At 42.9% G+C, this 27,900-nt stretch overlaps 1 protein-coding gene across 2 annotated transcripts; it reads left to right on the top strand.

Moving 5' to 3' along the window:
• The first annotated feature begins 1,443 nt into the window (after window positions 1-1,443).
• On the top strand, window positions 1,444-27,449 carry LOC136958599 (guanine nucleotide-binding protein G(olf) subunit alpha). Of its 2 annotated transcripts, none has more exons than XM_067252616.1 (12): window positions 1,444-2,094; window positions 6,483-6,555; window positions 7,090-7,144; window positions 7,266-7,385; window positions 12,511-12,608; window positions 24,536-24,590; window positions 24,697-24,770; window positions 25,247-25,305; window positions 25,477-25,597; window positions 25,720-25,850; window positions 26,068-26,135; window positions 26,275-27,449. In XM_067252616.1, exons 1-12 carry the CDS (start codon window positions 1,623-1,625, stop codon window positions 26,419-26,421), a joined length of 1,473 nt encoding a protein of 490 aa, XP_067108717.1. In that variant the 5' UTR covers window positions 1,444-1,622; the 3' UTR covers window positions 26,422-27,449. The 2 variants fall into 2 exon arrangements, with proteins under 2 accessions (XP_067108717.1, XP_067108718.1); XM_067252617.1 differs by lacking the exon at window positions 1,444-2,094 and adding an exon at window positions 5,807-6,237.
• The last annotated feature ends 451 nt before the right edge of the window (window positions 27,450-27,900 follow it).

Here is a 27,900-nt window from a genome sequence, read left to right as displayed (position 1 = left end):
GCCTACCAAGACTACTAGACATACTATAGACTATTGTAGCTAACGATGTTACAGTAAAGTCCTGTAGCTACATCAAAACTCTCAAACGCAACTGTACAGTACTAGTAATGTAGATGACAGTACAGTAGAAGCTAGAGTACTGTGGCTAGCTAAACAGATTACGTTGTCTATTCAGAACAAGAAAAAAGCATATCCGCTCACCATTAAAACCATGTATCCCTTCGTAAATCCGTCGACAGATACATAGTCAATACAGCTGTTATCAATAATGTATTGTAGAGTACTAGCAGGCAGCACTACAGTACCAAGATATAGCTAGTTATTCTTCCGTCGTCAGCAGGGGCATCCTTTCTCCATGGCAACCGAGAACCAAAGCGTTGTGCTTGGCTTGGGTGCTAGTCTAGCATACTTGTTGTGAAGATGAAGGCCAAAAAAGACTAATGCTTTATCGTATAGAAAACATCTACATTTAAAGCACGCTCTTATTCAATTATCCGGCTTTTGTTATTTTTGTTTCAATGTTAAAAGTAAGTGCCAGTTAAGGTTCACTTTGCCATTTGTGATGCCTTAGCGCCACCTACTGGTAAATTAGATTACTACTGTAGTAGGAGGAGTATACTGATTGGATTGTATAAGGACCCATTTTAGGTGAGACAAGTTAAAGGCATAAAAAGCTTGCTGCTTACAAAGGATTTCCCAACTGGCTGGAATAGGCCCAAAAAACCCAACAATAGGTCTGGTAATCAAACCTTTGGGAATTAATTAGCTAGGATAGAAAAATGTGCCCTCTGTCCATGGCAGATAGGACAGCATAACGCCTAATTATTAACTGAGATGTAGCCTAGTCCACCACACACAGCAAGCCCACAAGCCTATAGGTGAGAAGTTAAAACATTGTGGCATATTTTACTTGATAACTGCGGAGACAATGGTTTGAAAATTGAATGACACAAGTGACTTTTACCGCACAATAACTTGCACCTGAAATTCTTAATTCCTATTAAATTCTCAATAATCACTCATTGGCACACTGTTACATAATTCGTAACAAGGCAGGCTACTTTGTCCAAGACTACGGTTTGAAAGTGCCAAACATTGTTTACAGCACACCTTAGTTACTTTTCGAAGAAAGCATGCACACGATGCACTATAGTTGCCTATAATGTTTGTGTGAATGTGGGCATGCTAGGGCACTTTGAAACATGCAGATATGAAATGTGTGGAATGAGAATCATGACCAGCATTCTTGAAATGGCCATACTGTAGTAATATGACGTGCAATACATTCCTTCTAAATACTGTGCAGATATATTTTCTGCTTACAATACAGTCTTCGGAAGCGTTTTTAACGGTTGTGCTTTTGGTTTAGTTACGGTAAGGTGGACCCGCAGTCCACTAGGATCAGGTGATGCACTAAATACAGAGCGTAGGCTGACCGGTGAAAATGCAAAATGACATATAGCAAATGTCGGAGCATAATTCATTCACATTTTCGGATCAAATTTGAATTTAAATCTCATCATTGGAGCTCCAATGTAATGATGGCGCGCTAAGATTGGTGCGTATATGCGGATTTTAATCTTTTAATTTATGAAAAAATATATACAGATATTGGCTACAACATGGGGCTGTGCTACAGTTTGCGTCCCCGGCTCTTCGGGGACCCGAGTGGCTCTATTTCCAATACCTCGGACTCGGATCAGCCTCCCGAACCCCCTGTACCTTCACGCGCCGGGGGACCTCGTCAAGAGGGCACAGGGGGATGCGGCGAGACATCATCGCTCCGCGGCGGTAGCCAAGTACGCCATGGGGATTCGGCCAAGCTCCCAGCCGGGGAGCTCCGCCGTGGAGACACGGTCACAGACGGAGTGCTGATACAGAACGGGGGTGGCGGCAAGGGGACAGGGAAGGATCGTGGTCGACGCTTACCATTGTTGCAGAAGACCAGCACTCAGAAGCAGAAAAACTGGGATAAATTGTTGGTGGAGGAGAAGGAGGCCGAGAAGGAGGCAAAGAAAGTCAGTAAGAATATTGACAGAACGCTAAAGGAGCTCAAACGGGAGTATAAACAGACTCATCGGCTGCTACTGCTCGGTAGGTTATTGTTGCCTATATTTTGAACTTTTAAGAAATGTAAACTGCTTAAGGGTTCTGTGTTTCAAGCTTTTACATTTGTGGATATTTTAGCGTGGAACCTTGTCTTTAAGGGAAATGTGTGGCCTTTAAAATGTGTGGCCTCTATATATTCACAGATGTCCCTCACGGTGTGTAGCCTATTAAATACCAAAGAGGTTGACTGGTTTTTCAGAATAGGCTACTGTACCTCCTTGACGTGCACAAACCCTATACATAGGCCTAGCATGGTCAATGCCGAATGAGAAAGATGGCTGTGTAGGCTAGCGTTCCCTTTTACGAACAAATGTTTTTCTAAATGTTGGTATTTATACACACACACACACACACACGCACGCATGCACGCTGCACACACACACACACACACACACACACACACACACACTCCCAAGCACAAACTGAACTGGGCGTATCTGAGTTTCTGCTAAACTGTATTTTCAGAATAGATGGATACATGGACACAAATTGACACACTGTGGGCTTATTGTAGGGCTTGCCACTACTCAATTGATGATTAAAGTGCACTGTAGAATGTGTATTACAGTGGTTGTGGGAAAGATTACTTCAGTTTGCTCATCACTGTTCATATGATGAATTTTGAGATTTGATTCAGAGGGTTTAAATATGATCATTTAACAATTACTTGTTTTCCTGGAGGTTTCACAAAACTTTTGTGGTTTGAGGCTCTACGTCAGTTTTATAATGAATATCCTGGCAGGATATTCATGCTATGACAGGCTGCCCCATCCACACATATCCTCCACATCTACAGAGATTTGATGTTATTACAGTTAAAAAGGCAATATAAAAAGAACACACATGGAGACAACTGTAGGCTACCATATAAACTGCTTTAAGTAGCCAATACTGAACTGACTTCCTTGTCATACCCTTGGTTGGTCATTTATTTTATAAACACTGTAAAACATCCTGTTACATGGTAGGCTGGTTATTTTGTAGCTACATGTGTACTGACAACCTTCTCTTAAATTTGTCAGTACAATGAGGAGAATATGTTAATCAGCGCCTATTGCCTAATTACAGAGAAACATGTAAATTCTCGAAATTGCATTTCCTCCTACTGATCTGAGATGACTAATGTTTGTTGCATGTTACTTGGTACATTATGTGTAGATTATTATCGGACATCATAGTTAGTTTGTGGCAGGCACTATAGTCATGATGATTTTTTGCCATTATCTGTTCATCTGGGACCACAGTAACAGCGACTTTAGGTTTATTTGAGAGGCTGCTGGGGGACTTTATACCCTCCAGTTCTTCATTAAGACTCTAGTTGCATGCCAGTGGACTGTGGTGTGTGTTCCTCTGAAAGTAGACACCTTCCAAATAGTGTTACATTTCAGGCCAACGTATGGTAGCTAATCTGGGTCACTTTATTTGTTTACAGCCAATGCTTTATTGAAATACTATTTCAGTATTAATACTACAATCTAAATCACAATCTTACTGGGGCTCAAATGATTAAATCCAGAATGTTTATTCAGATTTTTTATTTACATTACAATACTTCATAACAAAACTAGGTCACTTTCTACTTGAATTAATTTATAGGGGATTCTCCGTCTGTCGTTGTTTATGTTAACAGTGAAAATCACTTTACACTGGAACATTTCATTGCACTCTGTTTTGGTCCCAAGCCAAAAATAAAAAACGAATTTCTTTGAAAGGAAGCAGTCACATTGTTAGGCCTCATAGATCAAACTTCAAAGAAAAGGACTCATTGGTAGCATAGCATCTGATATTAGTTGCTTACATATAATGTCTATTATGTCTAACTCAACACACCTAACAATAGCAGACCATATAATGTATTAAATATATAGCATACTTCACAAGCCTCTAAAGAGGCAGTATCTAATAATACTATATTGGGAAACATTTTTGATGTTCTAAATTACCACAATCCCATCAGAATATTTCAAATCAAACAAGGGGCTTACAGATGTATCCATTGACATACACAGTGGGATCCACAGCTTCCTTAGTCCTCCCCTTTAAATGCTGGAATGTCTCACTGTAGAGGCAGGTGAACTTTGCTTCTTTTTAAATGGGTTATATCATTTACCATAGATGAACTTTGTTACCTTCTGCACTGACTTTCCAGTTGCTAGAACAATCAACAGAAGTTATTGGTGCTTATGCTGAATGAATACATGTATTATATTCTGTTCTTATTCCATTTAAATAATATTAGGTTTAGGCATAGAAGAAAAATGATTGTTTGATCAAATATGTGTTGTTTGAATGTATGACCTAATTAAGTTACACAGGCAAATTATGCGATATGACCTGAAAATCAGATAGGCCTATACCTAAACATAAAATGTTTCAGCCCATTTAAGTCACATATGCTTCTTGTTGCCACTAGGGGATGATATGGGCTAGTTGCTTGTTTTGACCTTGCATGCTAAGGTGGGAATCCTGGTTAAAATACCTTGCCCAGTTTGTATCTGCATACAGGATGATATGGTTCCATACTCCACACTAACATTTTACTATATTAAATAGGTTATTAAGCACCATACTAGCCGCAGTTTCTTGAATGCTGTTTTCTATAAAGAGGCATTAGGTTAGGCTATATTAATACATGTTGAATTGTTAGAAAACCGTTGACAGGGATCTAAGACCATGTTCCTTAGACTACAAGTCAAAAAAGGGTTTTCTAGACAGGCTATCATTAGACAGGCAATTGTTGATTGGCAATGTAGGCTATATTCCTAATTATAAAACGTTATTGTAAAAAGTTTCTGTAACGTTGCAGCATCCAAATATCCTAAATTCTCAATGACAACAAAGTGGTTCTACCAATTTGTTCAATAAACTAACGCCTAATTTGACCACTAGACCCACTTTTAATTAATCGGGTGTCTCCCATCTCCCTTCTTATATCTCTGTCATGAATAACCTATGGCCTTACTACTGGGCTATACTGTCAGTTGCGCGCCAGTGTGGAGAATTACCGCGGCGCCGTGAACCCGCTTTCCCACGGGTGCTCGCGAAAATGTCTTGACAGGGAGCTATCTTGCTCACGCGCACAATAGAAAACAGAATTCAATAGGGAGTCATCAAATGACAAGACTGTGGCCGCGTGAGTTGCGGATGCAAATACAAATATAGGTTAGTTTGAAATGCACTTTTAGACGTTGTAGAAATCGTTTGTTTTATCTGCCTACTTTATAAAAAAAAAATCGTTTTCCTTATTTTTAGTAGATTTTTGAAAGGGATAGTTTAGAGTAGGCTAAGCATATGCCTGACAGATAATTAGCCAGTGTTGTATGTTCCGTTTGAAAACAAGATTTGACAACCTAAACCCGAGGTCAGGGCCACCTAGTTGACTCCCATCGACAACAGAAACCCAACCCTCCAACTCTGTAGTTTCCTACCAGCGTAGTTTTGTGCCTGGCTTGTGAAGTTTTTGAGGACATATGTAGGCCTTATTTAATTACCCTTCTACCACTGTCATACCAGCCATAAAATGATAGCCTATCTGAACGGACTGTAGGTGTGAGTGTTACATTGTATCGAAGGTTTTTCCGTGGTTCAGGGTTACTTCCTGGTGCCACAGAGAGAGGCAGTGCTGAGTTAAAGAGACAGAAATACTGATAGAAATTTAGATAGAAAAATACAGAGAGAAGAGGGGAGGAACGGGAGACAGGAACAGTTGACTGGTTTCCAGAAATTGAAACCCTCTTTCTCTTTATAGGGTTTTGCCTCAATTATTTTTACGATCGCTTTTGGTTTGTAAATCAAGAATTAATTTGGATGACTCGGATGCCGAAGGTCCGGTTGGTTGCGGCTGAAACGGAATTTTAACGGGGAACATATTCCTCCCTCCGACGGAGAAGCGTCGCACAGATTTTCTTTAGCCCCATTGCTTTTTCATTATATCATCTTAGGTAGCCTATTATTTCATATTTTCGATTGACGAGGTAGGGTAACGGAAGATGGGTTGTTTGGGCAACAGCAAGACTGAAGATCAACGCATCGACGAAAAAGCACAACGAGAGGCAAATAAAAAGATAGAAAAACAATTGCAAAAAGAAAGACAAGCATATAAAGCAACACACAGGCTGTTACTATTGGGTAAGGTTTATATATGGTTTACCGATGACTATTTAAATATCCTTTCGTTTACCCGAACACGTAGCCTAGCCTATTTGACAGCTCTCGCAATATGTCATGGGGGTGGATATTGATGGAAGCGAAGCCTACAGACTACAATTAGCTACGTTTCAAAGATGTTCTATTCATTTTTTGATAACCCCAAAGCCTTTAACGCAGTTATTGGTAACAATCTAACAATTTTGTTCATATGGTTAATTTCGAAGGTGCCGGAGAGTCCGGAAAAAGCACCATTGTGAAGCAGATGAGGATTCTACACGTCAACGGTTTCAACGCAGAGTGAGTGTTATTGAATGGCCTACATATTTCATAGCATGTATATATGTATATATTGCCTATTTTTATTATTTGTGTTTATGCTTTTGGTCTCTCTTTCAATGAGTGAGACTGTCGATGCGAGAATATCGGCTGAATGGATTTGCCTTAGGCACTGCAGCGCCTGTTGGGCCCAGTGTCCAACGAAAGGCTATACCATTAGCTCTGCCTCATATATATTCCCAGTTATAAGACACGAAATTCTTCAGTAGCCTATGAAACATGGGATCAAATTATGTTTTTGTTGACACATTGTTATTTAGTTCCATAACATGGTGGACTACTTTGTATTTGTGATAGGCTACATGTAGGCCTATGTTCTGTTACAAGTCCATGAGATTGATGTTAATAGTGACCTATTTTTTAACAGGCCTACATGTTACAAGTGCCTACAGTTTTATGAATATCTATATTCACAGTAGTAAAGCTGATTTCTTATCTATATTTTAGATTCTGTTTTCATTTCATTCATTGACTGTGTACTTATTTTTCCTGTAGAGAAAAGAAACAGAAAATCCAAGACATTCGGAAAAACGTGAAGGATGCCATAGTGGTGAGTGGAATAAAGTCTGTTACCTGAACACACATCACATTTCCATTATTAGACAGTCTTATGGTATGATTTACTCAGTATTTATTGCACCTAAAGCATTTTTTCTACTTCTCCTTTCTAGACTATAGTGTCTGCAATGAGCACTTTAATACCCCCAGTCCCACTAGCCAACCCAGAGGACCAGTTCAGAATTGACTACATCAAAAGCATAGCTCCTCTCTCAGACTTTGACTACACACAGGTAAGATGCCCAGTTAAGGGTGCATGTGTGAAAGAGAGGGGGAGAGAATAAAAGAGAATGGATACGATATGTTCATGTCCTGAGACTGGTGGTGAATTGCGTTAACAAATGTTTGCAGTGTCTTAAAATTCAAATTGAAAACAAGATGCACATTATATATTATGTTATTTTAAATGAAAGTATTGGCCAATAAGATAAACAGTTGGGATGCCTTAGTTTTGTTCTCACTGACTAAAGCAGACATTTTAATTTGATGTGGAGGGACATGGGATTAATTTCAGTTAAGATCAGTTATCTGATAAGGTTTGATTGCATGGTTGGAGTACAGATGTTTTACATAATTTAGAAAATCTTGGTTCCTGGTTTTAGATTGAACTGTGTGCAATGTGAACTGTAAATGACAAATTAAAGTGCAGAACAAAAAATATTTAGAAAGGTTTTAGAATGTTTGTATTAGTGCTTGTGTCTTGCTGTATGCATTAGCCTTATTGGTTATAGTTACTAACTAAAGCTATGCTAAACTCCCCACATTCAACCATACTATAACTTGATATGTCATAGCCAGTAGTGATGTCTCCTTACTTTGTGGTGTGACTTGTTCCTGCTCTAGGTGTGTGAGGACACATGACAGGCATATATAGCCGCATTAAAAGCATTAGGCATGTAGGACAAGGCTGCCAATGAGTAAAGGGACAGGGCAGGACAGGGCCACTCTGTGCTGCCTGCCCTGGGATTGTCTGTGGGATCCACTGGGCCATGGGGAGAGATGCTGTTCAGTTCCCAGGCCTGGGCTGGACAAGGGGAACAACATGGCTCTGTTTGGTGTGTCTGTGTTTGTCATCAGTCTCTTCTCTTATGTCGTCAGTGTCACCACTACATTGTCACTTCGTGCCACCGAGTTTGATATGGAATACAGTGCCACCTCAGAGCCATTTTATCTGACGTTGCCTCTGTTTACCACATATTAGGATTGCTAATTTAGATTAAGATAGAATCTCAAGAAAATATTTTTTAAATCAAGCATTTGAAGCTTTTTACACCTTTGTCTGGTGAAATATGTTACTGACCTAAATGGATATATTGGTCATTGTTTAGTATTTTATTTTTTAAATATTTTATTTTTTCAGTTTTAATCTCATCACACAAAAAATACTAATTATCCCAAACAGATATGGGAATAACCCTTGTCTCAAGTAATCTTGAAGGAAATAGAATGTACTTTACCTTTGTGTAACTTGAGCAAACAATGATAAATCAACAGAGAGCTCTCTAGACAATATTGAACCGTTGGTAATTTTGAATTGTTTAGGGGTTATATTGTAGGCCTTTTTGTTCTTTACATGTTTATGTAAATGTTCACTTCATGTCTGGAGAATGAAGTTTGAATATTCGTTTTAGTTAACTTTATTGTTTTCAGGTTTCCTAATGCCAACTTTTTGAGGAAGTAGATCGTAACTAGTGACCAGTTTACCGGCTCTGATCACAGCAACCATTGGCACTCACCTGTTGAAGCAGTTACTATAGTTTCGTTTTTTTTCCGACCTGGAAATGTTGGAGCCTTTCTTTGGAGAGTATTAAGTTTACCAACGAAACATTGCTTTTTATATAAAGCGTTTCTTACGTAAACATTTTAGATGGGAATAGTGCATGGAAAATGACGGGCTAATATGAACGGTTGTCTATGCAAAATGGAAACAAATATGGGCCAGAGCGCCATAGCCTCCTCCCAGCGTCCGTCAACTCAAGTGGAGCAAATTCAAATGAGCTCCTGCTCCTGTTCGACAGGGTACAGCTCTCTCTCTCACTGCCATGTTCAGTCAAAGATGAAGCCTTCCAATTTGATACTTATAGTAACAGGTGACAATGACGGATCAGTGACCTATATTAGGCTCAAATATAACCCGACAAAAGCTATAGGATAGGCCCAACTCCTGTGTTAGACTGAGCAAAATTTATCTTATTTGTTTTAGATATGAATAGCAATCAGTTTGTTGCGTCGCTTTCAAAGATAAGAACTGTGGATTATTTACCCCTATTGAACCCCACCCGTCGTCGAACACATGCATTTTTATGCTGTGTTCCTGAGGAAGTGTTTGCTTGAGGCGTCAGTGAGCCTTTGTGAATCAAAAGTCATTCAGTAATTTGGATATCAATGTGTAGATTGAGCCATAATTATGTATTTCTTTTGAAGTCACACAAACTATTCTGCTTTGTCCTGGTTCTGTTTTTTAGCCTCCAAGAAACACACTACCTTAACTTTCCCCGGTAATCTGATTCAACTTTTTTTTAGTTTTCTGGTCAAATTTTAGATCTGACAGAGAACTTGTTATTCTATAATTGATTGTTTGATACTTGTGCTGTTTAGTGGGTCAAAGGGAGACAGGAAGAGATGTTCTGTTTGTGAGTAGATGTTATGAAAGAAGGAATCTTGGAACAGTCGCTCCCTCTCTTTCTCCCTTTTAGCTAAATTTGTCTGTACTCTTTAACTGAAGTAACACATGAAAGTCAGGTCTCTGTGCTGGGTGCCTGTTACCTAATACAGATCTTTTCCAATCTAATAAAAGTAGTGATGATGGCTATCATGGGTTGAGCAGTTGAGCTTGCTGCCTCGGCATGAAGGGAGTGAAGGTTGCTGGCCATTGATGTATGTTTTCTCCAAGGGGAGAATAGAGGTCAACCAAACTTCTACAGTTGGATTTCAAGCAGTGCAGATTATGATTCAAATTGGTTGCTTTTTATTATCGTTTGTTTTTGTTGTACGGAAATGGTGTGTCAGGTTATTCAATATGACTAGAGCAGGTTTTCCTGGTTTACAGACATTTATAGGAATGCTGGAATAATTCAAACTTTTACTGATGAACTTGGCAGAGTTCTCTAGTATCTCGTGATTAGTGATGGATGATGAGTGGAAGGATTATGACTGGAGCAGTAAAGAGTTAAAAGCTTGTTAAAAACTCCCCCCCTGGTTTCTCTCTGTTATCAGTTCCTCTGTAGGGCACTACAGCACACACTGCATTTATTCAAACGCCCAGTGTCACACGCTTCTGTGGAAAAGAGCCCTGAGGACCATGCTCTGCTTCTTTTTTTCTCCTCATCAAGTCCCAACATTTGCTTGCATTTTCAAGCCCTTCCTTGTTTATTTGACTGTCTGATGCTGAAGGAACGGGAAAAATAAGCTTCATTAGTACCAGAGAGATGAAGACCTGGCCTATAGAAGCCTGGTTGTCTGATATGCCTGTGCCTGTACATTAGAAAGAGTTGTAGGTGTAAAGTGCACCTGAGGCAGTTCTTTACATGCAATTATGCACCTTAGAAAAGTTGTCAAGCCAAAAGAAACCAAAACTGTAACCAGTAAAAATCATTTTCATCTTGCTGCACGTTGCAACCCATGTTTAACAGTGATATTCGGTAGCCTTGCATTTATCTGTGAGCCTGTACTGAAACCCATAGATGTTTAAATGGCTCAATATAGATGTCTGAATTCATCAGTGAGGAATTAATCTCTGCATCTATAAGTGGGAATCTTAGAGAGCATGTGATCACTTATCAGAATCTTCTCCCTGGTCTCTGCGTCTCCCACCCAGACTGTAGTCAGAGTGCAGAGCGAGTGCGGAGTGCAGAGGGTCATGTGGTGGTTTTAGGCCAGAGGAGGAGTCCATCTGAAAGGCATGTGCATAGGCTAGGAGGCTAGGAGGCGAGGGTGAATATAAGAGCAATAATCTTTGTTTCAGGCATGAGAGTCCTGGGAAATGTCTCATAAAGTCATTGATAAGATGAGCCTCTACATAATGCAGCCCATTGTTTGGGGGCAGGAAGTCAGCTGAAGAACTGAGCCTATGTATAGTAATATATGATGTTTATAGTATTCTGTGTGCACTCTCTGCAGTAGACCTTATGCTTATGTTTGTATTTAGGGAATGTCACGAATTGTTGAAAGAAATGGGATTGAGTGGGAATGTTATATGGAGAGAAAATCGTTGTGATTGTCACTGTCATGTGTGTGACTCCTAATTGTGGAGGAACTAATGCTTAGCCTGTTGTGAACATGCATAAAAAATGTTTTGTTAGTAATATTTATTAGTTTATCTAGTATTTGCAAAACAGATGCAGGACTAAGAATCACATCAGTACTACAGAAAATACTCATATTTACATTTACATTTAGTCATTTAGCAGACGCTATTATCCAGAGCGACTTACAGTAAGTACAGGGACATTACCCCCGAGGCAAGCAGGGTGAAGTGCCTTGCCCAAGGACACAACTTCATTTTGCACGTCCGGGAATCAAACCGGAAACCTTCAGATTACTAGCCCGCTTCCCTACCCGCTCAGCCATCTGACTCATCTGATATTTAATATTCATTTTGACAAATAATCTTTTAATTTTTTTGCTTTTATTTAATTATGGTATATTAGTCTAACTAATGCCAAGACTATGGACTATTTGGAACACTGGAAGTCTAGTAGTTTGGGTGGAGGTTTGCACGTCATTCATAGAACACCATATTTTAAGCCGTTTTACCTCCATGACCTCGAAGTTTTTCAAGGCAATATATGAATGCATATCAACACATGTATTGTATTGGTCTTTATACAGGAAGTGGAGCTAGTATGTCTTAGTGGAAAAGAATATTGGACTCTGAGAGAGAGTTGGTGTTGACAGAGTGCTAACTTAGAGGGGTTTAAGAGCTGCAGCAGGCCGTCATTCCTCTGAGGAATCTGTGGTCTGGCTGAGGAGAAGTACAGGTTAACGCTGCTGAATGCTAAATGTTAGCACTCAAAGGGGTCCATCTGTAACATAGACATAGAATGATATGTAATTTATGCGTTGTTATTAATGGCTTTTCAAAGTCTGTAGGGGGCCACAGTGTGGCGTAGGCCTAGGGGAACATAGAGGAGATTTAGTAAGGTTATAAGTGAGACGCATACAGTTCTTGGGACAGCCCCATTGTTGACCACCTGTAGCTTGAACGCTCGCAAATCAGGCAGAAATAAATCTATGATCATTTTTTATCTCCATCAGTGTGTGTGTGTGCGCATGCTTGTGAGTGTTGCGCACGTGTGTGTTGTGAAGAACGATACAACAGGCCGTTAACACTGCTTACCTTGTCTCTCCCCCCGTCAGGAGTTCTTTGACCATGCGAAGAAGCTCTGGGACGACGAAGGAGTCAAGGCGTGCTTCGAGAGGTCCAACGAGTATCAGCTCATCGACTGTGCACAATAGTGAGTTCCACCTCATGACCTAAATGTTGCCATTAAGATATGGATTTCAAACACCGAACAAAGGAAAGCTACCCTTGCCATCGCCTGGAATATTGCCAGCAGTAATGTATTGTGGGCAAATTGGGGAGATGGCTTTGCATTGCAGCCGTGGGGTTGATTTGGTTAGTTAGTGTACCTGAACAGTTTTTTCCAGGTCGAAAGGACTTGAATGTCTTCTGTGAATAATGTTTGGCCCTGAAGGTTTCCCTGTATGTACTAAAGGCCTACCAATGGTGTACATATGTCTGAAAAATTGAGTTTACATAGGGTGTGGTACACTGTTGTTGTGTCCTTAGGAAACTGCAGAACAGGCAAAACCTTAGTACAACTAATGTACTGGCCATGTTTTTCATGTCCAGTACAAGTTATGGGAGTTTCTCAGTGATTGTGCCTACAGTGCCATGAAGATTGTTTGCAATGCTGCCCAAATGTAAAGACGTTACTAAGTTTGTAAAGTGGGGCAGGCATTATGATCTCTGAATTCTTTCAAAGCGGAACTGTTGTTTTTAAAGTGACATGTCGGCTAGTCTTGCATTGGTGATAGAAGTTTCCTTTACAACATCATTGTTCTCCAAGCTAACACAACTCACCTGTAAAGAAACTCAAGATGTCAACTGCCTCCCTTACACTCCTAGGCCCCGGGCTGTTTAAATGGTCTGAACAGTATCTGTCATGTAGTTCACTATACACGCCATAGTGTAAACTCATTTATTTCTTCGACCTAATCTATCATAGCATTACTATGCCATAACACGTTCATATTCAGGTTATTGCTTTAGTTATTAAGATCTTAGTGAGCATAATAACACGATTAAGTGCAACTTCTATGAAAGCAAGTGTTAGTTGTCAAAATCGAATTTATGAATGCTGTCTGGCCTCTTAGGTGCCATCTCATGCTATGTTAGTGATCACCAAATGGTCTTATTGCTCTATACAGTAGTTAATGACATCACTATATTCCAGCATGTGATCCAGACTACGAACCCCTCTGGCCTGTAAAAGGAAGTTTGAATATGCAAACTGAGGAACTGTTGGCACTGCCCCCTCCTGCTTCCTCTCCAACTGGATGGACATGTACAGTAGAACTGATCAACACCCACCTACGGTGTGCCACTCTGGGGCAGAGGCTGCAAACCTTGTTTTGACTGAAGACAATCCAGCTGTGTCTGCACTTGCCCGTGTGGTTCTAAATATGCCCATCTGCTTTGATATGCATTTGACAAGGAGGAAGGATTCCCTGTTGCCCTCCACAAGACCAGTTCTGATAGAGGGGGGGGGGGATTAGGTGATGGGTGAAGCCACGTGAAATTGTAAGGTGGAGCTGATACTGTGGGTGTGGGATGGGAGGGCTGAGTGTGTGTGTGTGTGTGTGTGTGTGTGCGTGTGTGTAATGTGTTAAGCCAATTTTTTTTTGCATTGACTTGGCGTGTCATTCTGTCGATGGGCTTGTGTGATGCCTGGAACCTTCCAGACGGCATGCCCTCTCCCTCACTTCCTCTCCAAGCCATAAACTCCATGTGACCTCGCAGGGGAAATGTCTGAAGATACCATGTCCTACATGGCACCAAGCCTCGGTGTGTGTAAAGGCCTCTGAACCTCAGTGTATGTCAGGGCTACTATTTCAAGCACAGTCGCGCGACTTTTCACCGTTTTCGATGCAGACACTTCATACCTCGTTTTTCACTTGAGTTCCTCGCGAGCGTTTGGATGTTATTCTCCTCTATCCCACCTCGTCTTGGTTTTCTTACCATGTCACCAACATCAGCCAACAATTGCTTGCTGACTTTCAGCTTCTCCAACTTGGTAGACACTGTGACCCCCGAGAACCAGTGGAGTCCATTCAATGTCTCCTTTTCAAGTGAAGCAGACTGTGAGTGCGTCCACGGGTCCACGTTGAGCTAGCTGGGATACAGGTGCTGATTAGTGAGGAGGATCTGCTTGGCAGGCACCAACATGATGTTGAAGTAAGATTAATGGCATAAAAAAAAGGTTAAGTCTCTAAATGGCTGATTTCTATTTATGTAGTACTAAGTTCCTTAGATAAACAAGCACTTTAAAGCCTGCATCTGTCTCACGTGTTTATAGTTAGTCCACTAAATGGTGCTTTGGACATAACTTGAGAATTCACTAATTATTTCTCACCTTATTGCAACAATTCTGTTGGATTTAATTGTCCTTTACTGTCCTTCACAGCCCTTGCCAGTCAATGTAGTTTATAGGCAGACATGTTTTTTTTCTTCCAACTGGGCTAACAATGAACGGCCCATTGGACAAAGGGACTGGAAATACGTATAGGCAGATTGCGAGCAGTTGTTATGCCAAAGAGCATGTCCGTATCGATGCTTTGGAATCCAGTCACCGATCAATGCGGACTCTGCATTGCACATTTCTACGTTTTAAGAGCACAGATATGTGTCTGCGTGTTGATTGATTATGAGCTGTTTTCAGCCATGGTAGGCCGGTTCCATTGTAAAGCATTCATGTCAACTCCAAAAATCAAATGCTTTATATGCACAAAAACAGTCTTTGCTCACAGGACCCTTTTTCCTTTGTAACAAATGTTAGTTACACTCCTCAACCCAACATGACACAATCCATATAATGAGTTATTTTGAACTGTAGACTGTGATTGTCGCTCTGTGTTAAATGGAGGCTGGTTTGTTATGGAGCTCAGTGTTCAGCTGCTCAGTGTTGGGCTTATGGCTGTGAAGCAAGGCTAGGGCAGTCAGAGACTCACCCAGACCCACTGGGGCTCGGGCCATGGGTCTGTAAGGCTTGGGGTGATGATAGGTGTTTAGAAATGGAGGTAGGGCAGGGGGAGAGAACTGATGCTTGGGCGCAGTTTAGAACTGAGGCTGGGTTTGGGACTGAGATGAAAGATCCTGGAATGGGATTAGGGCTCGAAGCAGGCTAGGGATGGTGCTGGGACGGGCCCAGAGCTGGGGATAGGGAGAGGATGTGGGTAAGTGTTGATGAGTATCGACTAGGATGAGGGCTCAGGCTCATGCTGGGGCTAGGGCTGGGAATGAGCCCAGGCTAGGGTTAGGGCTGGGGCCAGGGCTAGGGAAATAGGCTTGGCTCTAGCCATGGTAAGGGATGGGACTGGGGTGTTGTGGTGGTCACGGGACTCTGTCACCAGCCTAGGGGCCACTGACACAGTCATCTGGGACAGTAACGCAGAAAGAATGGCCGCCATTGTCACTGAGTCCCGGCCCCTGAAGGGCCTAGAGAAACAGAGGGGCTACGCTTCACAAACACTGGCTCTCCTCAATAAGGACCCTCTTCTGTTCATGGAAGAGCTTGAGAGAGGGATATTTATACACTGGCTGCATGTCACTGTTGCTTTTTCCTGTCTCGATTTAGTTTCATTATTTGTTCATATGTTGGCATTCTTTTTTGCCTCGACTGTGCTTTAGGTCAGAAGATGATGGAATTGGTCTGGGAGGGATTTGAGACTGGATGCAGGGGTAATTTAGTGCAATTTCACTCTATCATCTGAAGATGATCAGTATTTGAAGGTTAGTTTGGAAGCCAACAGTATAGGAGAAGTCCATTGTTTTATACAGGTGTTTAAAGACTTTTTACCCCAGATAAAATTCTGTTAAAGACTTTTTTGTTTCATCCAGATTAACAAAAAGCTTTGTGTCACTTGCGGAAATCAGATGACCTGCCATCAGCTGACTGTGAAATATTCAAAGGAGGCACTATGAAAGTGTGTGTGTGTGTGTGTGCGCGCATGCGCATCATCTCCTCCAAATGAGTAAGGAGTGGCTCCCTTGTCGTAAGCTCTGTTCATGTGGATGCTCATTATGGTGGGAGTCCGTCCATCAGGGACAACAAACCTCGTCCTTAAGATGGTCTGAACCCCCAGTGGGGCCGTGCGCTCCCCTGGCCTTTCACTCTGGGCCCGGCTGATACAGAGGAGGTTGTGGACCACGCTTAGATCCCTATACTAGACTCTTCTGAAAGAGTGTGTGAAAGGTTTGTTTTAGGAAAAGACCTGTGCGTCATTTGGTACAATGTGTCTGATTCAGTCAATGGGGTGACAGACTATGTCTGCTTATTGGGGCCACGGTTGGAGCCCTCCACTTGGGTCAGGAGGACAGATGTGATACCATCTATAGATTTAAACAGTGTCTAATACAGACTAGTGCATTCTGTTTTTTTCTGATCTTGATAGACAAGGATTATCAAAAATGACAATCCTATAAAAAACAGGGATTTGGTCAACCATGTGCTGGGCCTGCCTGAACTTGTCTACCAGTACTTTTTCTATCCACATTAATAGTTTGATTCTGGAAAGCTATTTCAAGTTTGAAGATACATTCTTCGACATAATTTACAAGCTATGAATACAATCATTAACAGCTGGTTGTTAACTCTGTGTTAAACATGTTGGGTTTTAAAATATGTAAGTATTAATAGTGGCTAATGGCTAGCAATGTCACGATTACATTTATGTTTAGATTTTATTCACAGAGACATTCGTAGCGTACGGCCATGACAACATGGACCAAATCTTATCCACGATCACACTTACACACCAAAATGGCTCCTTGTAAAATTCAGACATTCAGCATTTTTCCACTACAATTTAGATTCTTTGAACAGATAAATAGCCTGAATCTTCTATTCAGTTTCTGTTGTTCAGGATTAAGCACCAGCATATAGTAACAGTGATTTATAATTTTCGCAAAGTTCGACTTTTGAGATTCCCCTTCCCCTACTGTATTCCACACTCTTCTAGGGTCTTGATTGGAAGGTGACATGTTTTATGCTTTTACTGTAGTATTGCTGTGTTCTTATCTACAAACTTTATGCTTATTGCTGAACTACAACCTCAGCAGTGTCAGATGAAATGTGACTCCTCCTAGGTCATACAAAATAGTGTGTAAAGGTGACACTGTGTATGGCTGGAGCATAACATTATAAAGAATTGCATTTCAGGATTTGAAAAATGCATCCATTTTAAAGACCCAACTGACACACAGAATGGGGAATAAGGATGGCGAATGGTGGATATCTGCAAGCCTGTAAAAGTGTGCAGACTGACATACACACGCATGCACAAAATCACATGCACACACACACACACACTCAAACACCCACTGCCCTGGAATATGAAGGGATAGACTGCTGGAGGACAGTAGTGGCGCTGCAGGTTCCCGGCTCAGAGATTGTGGGATGGTCGTCCGTAGCTAACCCCCCTCCACGGAGGCCCCCCCCTCCTCCCCTCCCCTCTCTGCCTTCCCCCCCCACCCCCCTTAGAGCTTATGTAAACTAGCTGTGGAGCCAGGGCAAGCTGAGGCTATTTTTAGCAGCAGCACTGCAGAGCAGAAACTGGCGGAGGGTCACGTGTGCACAGCCGAATCAAAGGGAGTATCCCGGCAATGCGCTGTAAACAAAGGAAGGTCAGTAGCAGAAGGTGAGACACAGAACGCCTCTGTGTGTGTTTTGTGCGTGTATATGTGTGTGTGAGCATTGCCAGTCCTTACCTGCACTGTAATGTGCTGACACAAAGCACATCTATTAGCATAGACTCATGTCTATAATATGGATACATTAATGTGCTCTCTCTCTCTCTCTCTCTCTCTCTCTCTCTCTCTCTCTCTCTCTCTTTCTGTCTCTTTCATTGATCTTTAGACACCAGAGAAGACATTTTGCTGTATAATCATGACAGGAACTCCCAGCCCATAGTTACTCACGGTTACGCGTAAACCAACCTATCAGAGAGCAGCAGATTTCGGCACTCAAAATCCATCAAACGCACATGACCGTTTGTGTAAGCATCAACATCAGCTAGTTACACATCACATAGGATTTTAAGCCGCCCATGTCCATGTGAATTTGGCTGACAGTCGTTCAGGTTTAGCTCATGGTCTGGTCTGGGTTAGGTTAGACTAGCCACCTCCACCACCACCCAGCAGCAGCAGCCCCACCCAGACCACTTATCCCTCTGCCCCACCTCTACTGGTCAAACAGGACTCAACTTTCACCCCCTGTGGAATGTGGTCAAAGGGGGCACACAGGCTATTTATAGTAACCTTTATATTTTGTCCTAAAAGTGGTATGTTTACCAAGATGGTATGAGCTGTAGGCTTTTTCAGTGTATGAGATACATGAGTTAGCCAGCTAACTCATGTAAACTATAATGTGTTACACAACCTGGTGTTTAACACTGCATGGAGCGCACCTTACCACAACCAAGAACAAGTAGTCCCTAAATGTGCTCTGGTGCAAGATATAGGTGACCTATGCAATTGTATTCCTATTTTTTTCTACTGAGCAGAACATTTGAAATGTATCTTATAAAACTACCCAGCTCTAGATTGTTTTCCACTCTTAAAACTATTGTTGCTTCTATTTATGATCGCCTCATCAACATGAAGATAAGGACAGAGCTAAAGTCCAAATGTCCAAAAGGAAGCAAGGATGGATGGGATTTTGCAATGGAGGCTTATCATATTTATTGTCATACATTTCTAGACATAGATTTCTTATGAACACATTTCTATACTCCTATCAACCAATGACAGTTTAATCCAATATGACTTAAGAGTGCTTGCTAGTAGTGCAAGTGAGTTTTCAGGAAACATCTGTTACCACTGTCATTGACACTTTTAAGTGTAATGGTAGATTATCACTCCATAACAAAAATGCGTAAATACAATACTATAATGGGACCTCTGACATTTGTGCATTTTTCTCATCAATGTACTCTCACAAGAATTCTATTGAGCATTTCGATTTGTAAAATCTTCAACCCCATTTCACCATTTCTTTTTGCATTGCAGTCAGGCTCAAAAGTATTGTCCTCAAGTCTTGCTTTATTTATGTTTTTACATGCATTCTCTCCACTAATTGTATCTCCCTCCCTCTCTTTCTCCCTCTCTCTCTCTCTCTCTCTCTCTCTCTCTCTCTCTCTCTCTCTCTCTCTCTCTCTCTCTCTCTCTCTCTCTCTCTCTCTCTCTCTCTCTCTCTCTGTCTGTCTGTCTGTCTGTCTGTCTGTCTGTCTGTCTGTCTGTCTGTCTGTCTCGCACGCATGCACACACACACACTGAGGGGGCCGCAGAGATGCTGGAGTCTTTCTCTCTCCGTGCTCGGAGACAGATAGATGTGCTGTGCTGTGTGAATGTATGTGAGTCTGGGAATGGAAGGATACAAGTATGGCCTGGCTTAGGAAGAGAGAAACGAAAGGAGTGGTATCGACCGACCGGGGTTACCATGGGAACCCAGCTGCTAAAAGCAGGCAGGGTCAGTGGAAGAGAGCCGTCTGTAACGGGGGAAAAAGGGATGCCATCTGGAGGAGGGAACAGGAACTACACAAACAGTGTTAAGCGCAGATTCAGGCCTCTTCCTCAGTAGGGACTTTTCAACAGCTGGGTTATGGGAATGCTGATTACTCACCTGTCTTCTGATAACTGGGCTACCTGATCCTGATAACCTGGAAATCGGGATTCTTTAGATGACCAAGGATTCAGTAACTCAATAACACTGGAAAGAGAGAACCAAGATGTATTGAGGTTTTTATTTTAAGGCACTAGATGCTATTTATAGTTGATTATTGAGACATATGTGCTGTCAACTTTAATTTCAGTTTGGAGAGCTGGGTTAAGGGGTTATGTCATTCCCAAGTACAGTAGACTCCCAGTCTGACATGGACTTTTGGTTATTGACTTCTTATTAGGGAAATGAGGAAAAGCTCATTTTCACTGGGTCAATAGCTTAGCTGACACCAGAACAATCTATCTAGCTTTGAGGTTGTAACCTCATAAGAATTCAAAATAAAATGCTGTTAAATGCACCTGAATTCCGTCTGTGTTTCACGTTTTGTGTTTTTCCAACTTTTATATCAACTTGTAATGCTGCGTTAATGATTTGTCCATTAGCGTTGGCTATTTAGTGTTATTTAGGTGTGAGGAGTGTTAATAAGCATACAGTATTTCCTGGAGACCAGATAATCACAGGATGGAGTCAAATCTGAGACCTCAGGTTCTGAAGACATGGGTATTTTCGGAAAGGGATGTAAATGTTCTCCCTAGACATTTAGCAAGGACATGTTACAGGACAATGTATCTGAATAATTCCATTCAACACATTTCAAAACGGGGTCTTGATGTGGCTCTGGAAACTGTATTCACACAGCTGAAATAAAGCAGGTACTTCTGTTTCCACAGTTTTGGGTTTGACTGTCAGGAGTGTATGTAGGAAGCGCCCACGGAGCTGTTGATGGATTAGTCTCGTTTCAGACCCATCTCTAAAACTGTACAGTGTTTTTGTCTGGACGGAGGAGTTCAAGCCCAGCTCAGATCTCGCCAAACTCTGACTCCGACAAAGACTCCAGTTGTTCAGGGATCGTTGTGCTGCCTGTAGCAGTGCTGCCTGTAGCAGTGCTGCCTGTAGCAGTGCTGCCTGTAGCAGTGCTGCCTGTAGCAGTGCTGCCTGTAGCAGTGCTGCCTGTAGCAGTGCTGCCTGTAGCAGTGCTGCCTGTAGCAGTGCTGCCTGTAGCAGTGCTGCCTGTAGCAGTGCTGCCTGTAGCAGTGCTGCCTGTAGCAGTGCTGCCTGTAGCAGTGCTGCCTGTAGCAGTGCTGCCTGTAGCAGTGCTGCCTGTAGCAGTGCTGCCTGTAGCAGTGCTGCCTGTAGCAGTGCTGCCTGTAGCAGTGCTGCCTGTAGCAGTGCTGCCTGTAGCAGTGCTGCCTGTAGCAGTGCTGCCTGTAGCAGTGCTGCCTGTAGCAGTGCTGCCTGTAGCAGTGCTGCCTACTCCATACGTGGTACCAGGCTTTATGGAAATAACAAACAAGAGGAAAAGGCTACAGCCGCTGGGGTCAATGTCTGACATCAAAGAATGTTTGTATAAGTAAACTATAGTTATTGTACTAAACATACTTGACTCCCAATACCAGAAGTAAAAAATACAAATACAAATGTTTTCACAGTAAGCTCACGGGAAGGAGAGTATAAAATGATTGTCATTTATTACCTATTACCTATGGGCGATTATGTTGAGCATTTTGGTGGCAAGTCCACACTGTACCAGGGAGCAGCCCCTGCTTTGTGTTTGAAATGGTTCTCTTTCTGCTGTGAGTTGCAGGCTGGAGTGAAGCGCTGGGCTGGACCATTATGCTAGGCCGAGCCGGTCAAAATATGGAAACTATTGATCCTCCTCTCTCCACTGCTAATTAAAGATGGTCTACTATTTGTAAAAAGTCAACCCAATTATCAAATGAGCACATGAGGCTGGATCCACTGTCATTGACATGAAGGTTGTCTGTCTGTGGAGGCCTTTCTCCGTACAGCTCAACATGCACACCACTTTAGTTATGCTGTGTTTATTCTATGATTCCCCAGCTGGTATTTATCAATAAATGCATGTCGGGCACTGTATATCATAATAATAAAATAAAAAAAGTAAAGGTTATTCCCAAAGCTGAGCTTCAGAAGTGGAAGAGCGGTTATGTCGGCGTCATATTGGTGGGCCCAAAAACGTTTGATTATCTCCAGCTCAAATCTCCTGTGTTCCTCAGGCCTTTGTCACTTAGCCTGTCGTCTGTTTTTTGTCTGTTTGTTTTTGGCCTCTCTGTTTGTTTGTGTGTTTGTCTGGTGCTCCGTAACTTCGAGAACATGACCTCATCAGGCACAGCACCCAAAACTGCTCTGTAGCACAGAGTTCTCTGGTTCCTTTTTTTCCTTCTCGTTGGTCTCTAGTGGAGCCCCTGTGGAGCTGGGTGACCCATGTCCCCAAGCCCAATACTGAGCGCTTTACTGTCCCCCCTCTTCTCCCTCCCTCCCTTCCTCCTCTTCTACCCCTCTCTTCCCTTATCCTCTACCCCTCGCTCTCCCTCACCCCCCCCCCCCTCTCCCATTGTGCTCTGAGTGCTCGATGGGCCACGCCACATGTGACCCACACCACGTGGGGCTGCAGTGCAGGAGTACTAGGCTGCCCTGGAGGCCCTGCGGCCTCAACTGGCCCTCGTCAGACACACAGAGAGAGGCTGAGAGATCTTGCCGAGCACACTCCGAAAAAGAAACCAGACCGGACTAAGCACACACAGAGAGGGACCAGGTGACATGCTCTAAGAAATAGAGGCAGGGAGAGAGACACGGAGAAATGGACAGAGACCACACTGGCCCTAAAACATAGAAAGATACATATTTTTTCCTTTAAACCATCTCACAGGGATAAAGCCCGAAATACACTGGCCCAAAAGCACCATGTGAATGACATAATTTCCTTAATCCATTTGCTCTCATAGAGTTGAACCAAGACAGATCGACTTGTCTGCTTCAGAAATAGTTGGACCTCAAATTAGGTAAACGTATTTAGTGTACTCACAGAGAGCAACTTCAAACTGTTCTGACCTTTTTTTATAAGGCATTGTCTGAAAGGACACATGAAAATCGATGTTATATTTTTTGTCTTTTTCTGGATCAGTTTGTTGTGACTGAAGTAAAAGCCTATATTTGGCTCCCCCAGTGTTTTACCAATAGCACTTGTCACATGGCAGTCACAGAACCCTCGGTAATTATAACCTATGTTTCTGCAAGCAAGACAGACTAAAAATACCCCACATTGTTGCATTGACGGGACACAAGCTGTGTGTGTGTGTATGACTGTGTGTGTGTGTCTGTCTGCGTGTGTGTGCGCGTGCACATGTGGCTCTCGGCTGATATGGGGAAAAAAAAAAAACCCTCGATGCACAGTGTTTTGTACTGTGGTGCTGAGGAACCCACAGGGTGTACAAGTTCACACAGCACTAACATGATTAGTGTGTTTGGGTTCTTTTTGAGGTGTGGCCGTCTGTGCACAGCGAACGGGAGACGAGGAGACACTTGGAGAGACAGACAGACTGCTCCTGAGGGTCGCTACTGCGCTCTCAGAGGAAGCACGCTGGTGTTTTCGGGCTGTCACGTTCTAAGTCAGGTCACTAGTGACTGTGGGAGGACGTAATGTGGGTTCCGCAGGTCAGACAGTTACACTTCCTTATCTGATCGTCTGCTCTCATCCCCCTGTGATACTGTAAGTGTTGCTGAAACCAGCGATGGTTCACAAGTGGACTAGCCGTGACTTGGTTTAATAGCCCAGTTAGACTATTGACAGTGTGTGTGTGTGTGTCTCATCCACATAGAGGTTGTTATTGTGAGTCCAAAAGGACTCCTTCTGGCGTGTGTCTACGTATGCTGGTGGGAGTGTGTCTTCAGACAGGCCTGGGTCTGATGCTGGCTCGTGTTCTTGGTTGTGGGAGTGTGTTTCCGGCCAGGCCTAGGCCTGGTGTGGTGTGTGTGTGTGTGTGTGTGTGTGGTGAAACGGTGCTGCTCAGGCTGCTGAACAGCCATGCTGCTGCCTGCACCCTGCACATGCTCCCTCAGCACCGGATCAGGCAGCAACAGTCAGCCATGGCGTCTAACCTCCACAATAACCACCTTATGTAATCATTCCAACAAGAGACGGACCAAAATAGCTCTGGCTGAGCAGTCCTGCCCTCTAGTGTCTGCACGATGTATTGCCGTTTGCACCGCTTAAAATCCGACATGGCACCAGGCCTGTGGACAGTAGGTCCAGAGTCGCTACCGCTGATGTGAGTGCTTCCTGTCATGCATCAGTCTCTTGTGTCTCTGGAATCCCGCTGGTAGCGAAGCCAATGATAATGCAATGCTATATATATATATATATATATGTGTGTATATATGTATTCTATGTTCAATTGTATCATTCCAAAACTTGATGTTGGGTCTTATAATGTTTCCATCCTGAGGACATCAGATATATGTAGGCAGCTTAGTCAGCTCAGTCTGATGGAGTGATTGTTATTAGTATGAGGTCATACGCAGGTCATCCACTCTCACGTCGAAAAAATCTGCTCATTCTGTGTGTGTGTGTGTCATTGCAGTTTCCTGGACAGAATTGACTCCGTAAGACAGAGCGATTACACACCTACGGACCAGGTAATGCACCGTGTAGACGGATTTGTAAAGAGCTTTTGAGTCTGCTAAAGATATCCTTCGTTTCCTTGGCGTCTTGCACGACCCAACAACCTGCTCTTCCTTTCAGGACCTGCTACGCTGCCGAGTGTTAACTTCAGGGATTTTTGAGACGAGATTCCAAGTAGACAAAGTGAACTTTCAGTGAGTGTCTCTCTCTTTCTCTCTCTCTTATGTCTGCACATGGGCAAATCACATGATGATGGCACACCCTTAGACTGACTCGTTGCTGCTTGAACACCGTCTTTTCCCTTCAGTTGGTTTTTATAACAGACACTGTATCTCCAGTGATTATAATGACGTGATTATTTGTACAATGATGGTGATTGCTATCGCTACCATAACAATCTGAGTTAATTCAGTGCGACTACATGCATGTTACATAAAAAGCAGACACTCAATAGTCGAAGGCATATGATCAACCATTAGGACCATTAGTCCTAGACCTAGTCTTCAGACCTAATAAAAAGATTCAAGTAGGTTGAATGATCATTGTCACTTCCAACCCTATGGCTCTAGAGCCCACTTCCCTGACTGTCCACATGAGGGGGATGTTGTTGTAGTCGGTGTGTCATAACGTGTTTGTGTGACCTAATATTCCATCTTCACATCTTCCACAGTATGTTCGACGTAGGAGGCCAGAGAGACGAAAGGAGAAAATGGATCCAGTGCTTTAACGGTAAGATGGGTGGACACACTCAGGCAAGCACACACACTTTGTTTGCTTCAGGGGCCACTGTTGTGAAACCTAAAAGCACCCGTTTCCTACTAAATGTTTTGCTGTGTGCCACACCGATTGGCCCTCCAAGGAAGCAGGGTGTCTGAACACGTTTCTCTTGTTGACTTGTAGATGTCACTGCTATCATCTTTGTGGTTGCGAGCAGCAGCTACAACATGGTCATAAGGGAAGACAACAACACTAACAGGCTACGGGAAGCCTTGGATCTCTTCCGCAGTATTTGGAATAACAGGTGCGTCAATGTCTTTTGTTTTTTTTTGTGCAGTTTTCTGCTATTACTGTCAGACAAAACCTAATGTTTCAGTGGCCTCACAATATTGTTTTCTTCTTTCTTTTCTTGTGTTTGTCCTCCAGATGGTTACGCACTATATCAGTCATCCTATTCCTGAACAAGCAGGACATGCTGGCTGAGAAAGTATTAGCTGGAAAATCCAAAATTGAAGACTACTTCCCTGAATATGCTCGCTACACCATACCAAATGAAGGTCTGTCAGAATCCCTGTCACAGTCATACCGAGTTAGTCAGAACACACTGAAGGCACTGTAATCTTGACTCTAGAACTATGTGCACTCAAAGGAAGTGCACGGCGGGGCCATGATGGCACTTAGCGTCGTGGCTTACTTAGTTCTCAGGTGTCAGCCCTGGGTATTGTGTCAAGGCTCTCCGGTTGAAACTGGTGTTTTCCTTCTTGTTTTCATCAGCAACTCCTGAACCTGGTGAAGACCCTAAAGTGACGAGAGCTAAGTTTTTCATCCGAGATGAGTTCCTTGTAAGTATTTGAGGGGGGACCAAGACACAAAAAGCCTTATGATGCTATAAATGTTTGCTGTGTGGATGACCCTGGTGTAGCCGACATCCATAATCCTAATCTCTCTCTGTTCTTCCTCTCCTTCTCCTCCTCCCTCCAGCGGATCAGCACTGCGAGCGGTGACGGCAGACATTACTGCTACCCCCACTTCACCTGCGCCGTGGACACGGAGAACATCCGGCGGGTGTTCAACGACTGTCGGGACATCATCCAGAGGATGCACCTGCGGCAGTACGAACTCTTGTGATGGGACAGCCTCCATCGGCCTTCTGTGTTTTCTCAACCGTTCTGCATCCTCGACCCCAAAAAACCCAACCCAACCCAAGCCCCACCTGTCGGGGCAGATAAAGTACTACTGAAGTGTGTCAAAAATCCTCTTCCTCCTTTTTAAATTGTTTTTAGACTGATTCATCCCCATTTCACAGATGTAAGGAAGGTTGGGGAACAAAGTTGTGCGTGCCGCTTTTTATCCTTCCTTGTTTTTCTTCAAATGCCTTGATTTTTTGTCATTCCACTAAGCCTCGGGCTACCTCCTTATTTTTCCTTAAGACCTATTTTTTGGCTATGTCATTGGACCTGGACTGGCTGAGTGGGTGTGGGAGGATGTGAGAAGCACCCACAGGACCTCAGTGTAGAGGCAGTGCGTGTCTGTGTGAGAGCGCGTGTCTGAGTGAGTATGGGCCCGTGTGTATGTTTCTACAAGTGTGTGTGTGTGTTTGTGTGTGGACATGTCAACTGCCAGTCGGAGCTGGCATCACCCCCGGACCTTTACCCTCTCCATCATAGTGGTCGCTCTGCATCTCCTCTCAACTTGAAAGACGGCTCGTTCAGAGAGAGAGAGAAAAAGAGAGAGAGTGAGAGAGTGAGAGAGAGTGTGAGAGAGAGAGTGTGAGAGAGAGACAGAGAGAGGAAAAGAGGGGGAGTAGACGATGAAGAGATAATGCACTTTGCATCAGGTTACTTTTTCGGAGGAAGTATACACACAATGTAGCATCACAATATTTATTACTCTTTCACAAATGTTAGTGTTGCCGAGTTGCAGGCGGGCTGAGGGAGACATCCCGCCTTTCCTCCGAGACGTGAGGAAGGAGGGGGGTGAGGTGGGGGTGGTGGGGGTGTTGGAAACGACAAAACGAAGGAATGAAGGAACAGGACAGAGCTCTGTGCACCTTAGTCCTACCGCTGCTCTCAGCCCAGGTGTCCTAGAAGGAGAGTCCACCACACTCACTCTGACCTGTCTGTTCACAGAACCATCCTTTTAGCTTAGAGATCTTATTGGGGGTGGGAGGGGAGGGGGGGGGAACATGTATCGTTGGGGTTTTTGTTACCTTGTACAGACTGTGCAAGGTTGATTTATCCTGTACAGACTGTAAAATGTAATATTATTTTGTACAACTTTATTGAAAGAAAAACAAATCTACTTGTAGATCTTTGTGCCTTGATTATGGCTGTACCTGTAAATGAGCTCAGATGTAAGTATGGTTTTGACTGCGCTGTACAGCTTGATGTCAAACTCTATCAGCAGTAGAAGACTGCGCGTAGGGACTTTCTCTGTAGAGTTTAGTTTTTTCTGGTTTATAAAAAAAGGAAATGCTGTTTAGTAAAAAAAATAAAAATAAAAAATATATTAAAAAAATAGGGAAAAATCCTAAAAACCTGTATACATTATGCAAATTAACCACTTACCTGCAGTGAAGACCAGATGTTGCAGCGCCATGCCTTTTCG

Source organism: Osmerus mordax, chromosome 16, assembly GCF_038355195.1.
Source record: "Osmerus mordax isolate fOsmMor3 chromosome 16, fOsmMor3.pri, whole genome shotgun sequence".
Taxonomy (NCBI): Eukaryota; Metazoa; Chordata; class Actinopteri; order Osmeriformes; family Osmeridae; genus Osmerus; species Osmerus mordax.
This window is presented reverse-complemented; position numbering and strand designations above follow the sequence as displayed.

Coding starts and splice junctions, on each gene's coding strand:
- LOC136958599 (XM_067252616.1), top strand. CDS start 1,623: ATGGGGCTGTGCTACAGTTTGCGTCCCCGGCTCTTCGGGGACCCGAGT. Junction 7,386..12,510: donor CAGACTTTGACTACACACAG/GTAAGATGCCCA, acceptor TCCCCCCGTCAG/GAGTTCTTTGACCATGCGAA. Junction 24,771..25,246: donor GTAGACAAAGTGAACTTTCA/GTGAGTGTCTCT, acceptor CATCTTCCACAG/TATGTTCGACGTAGGAGGCC.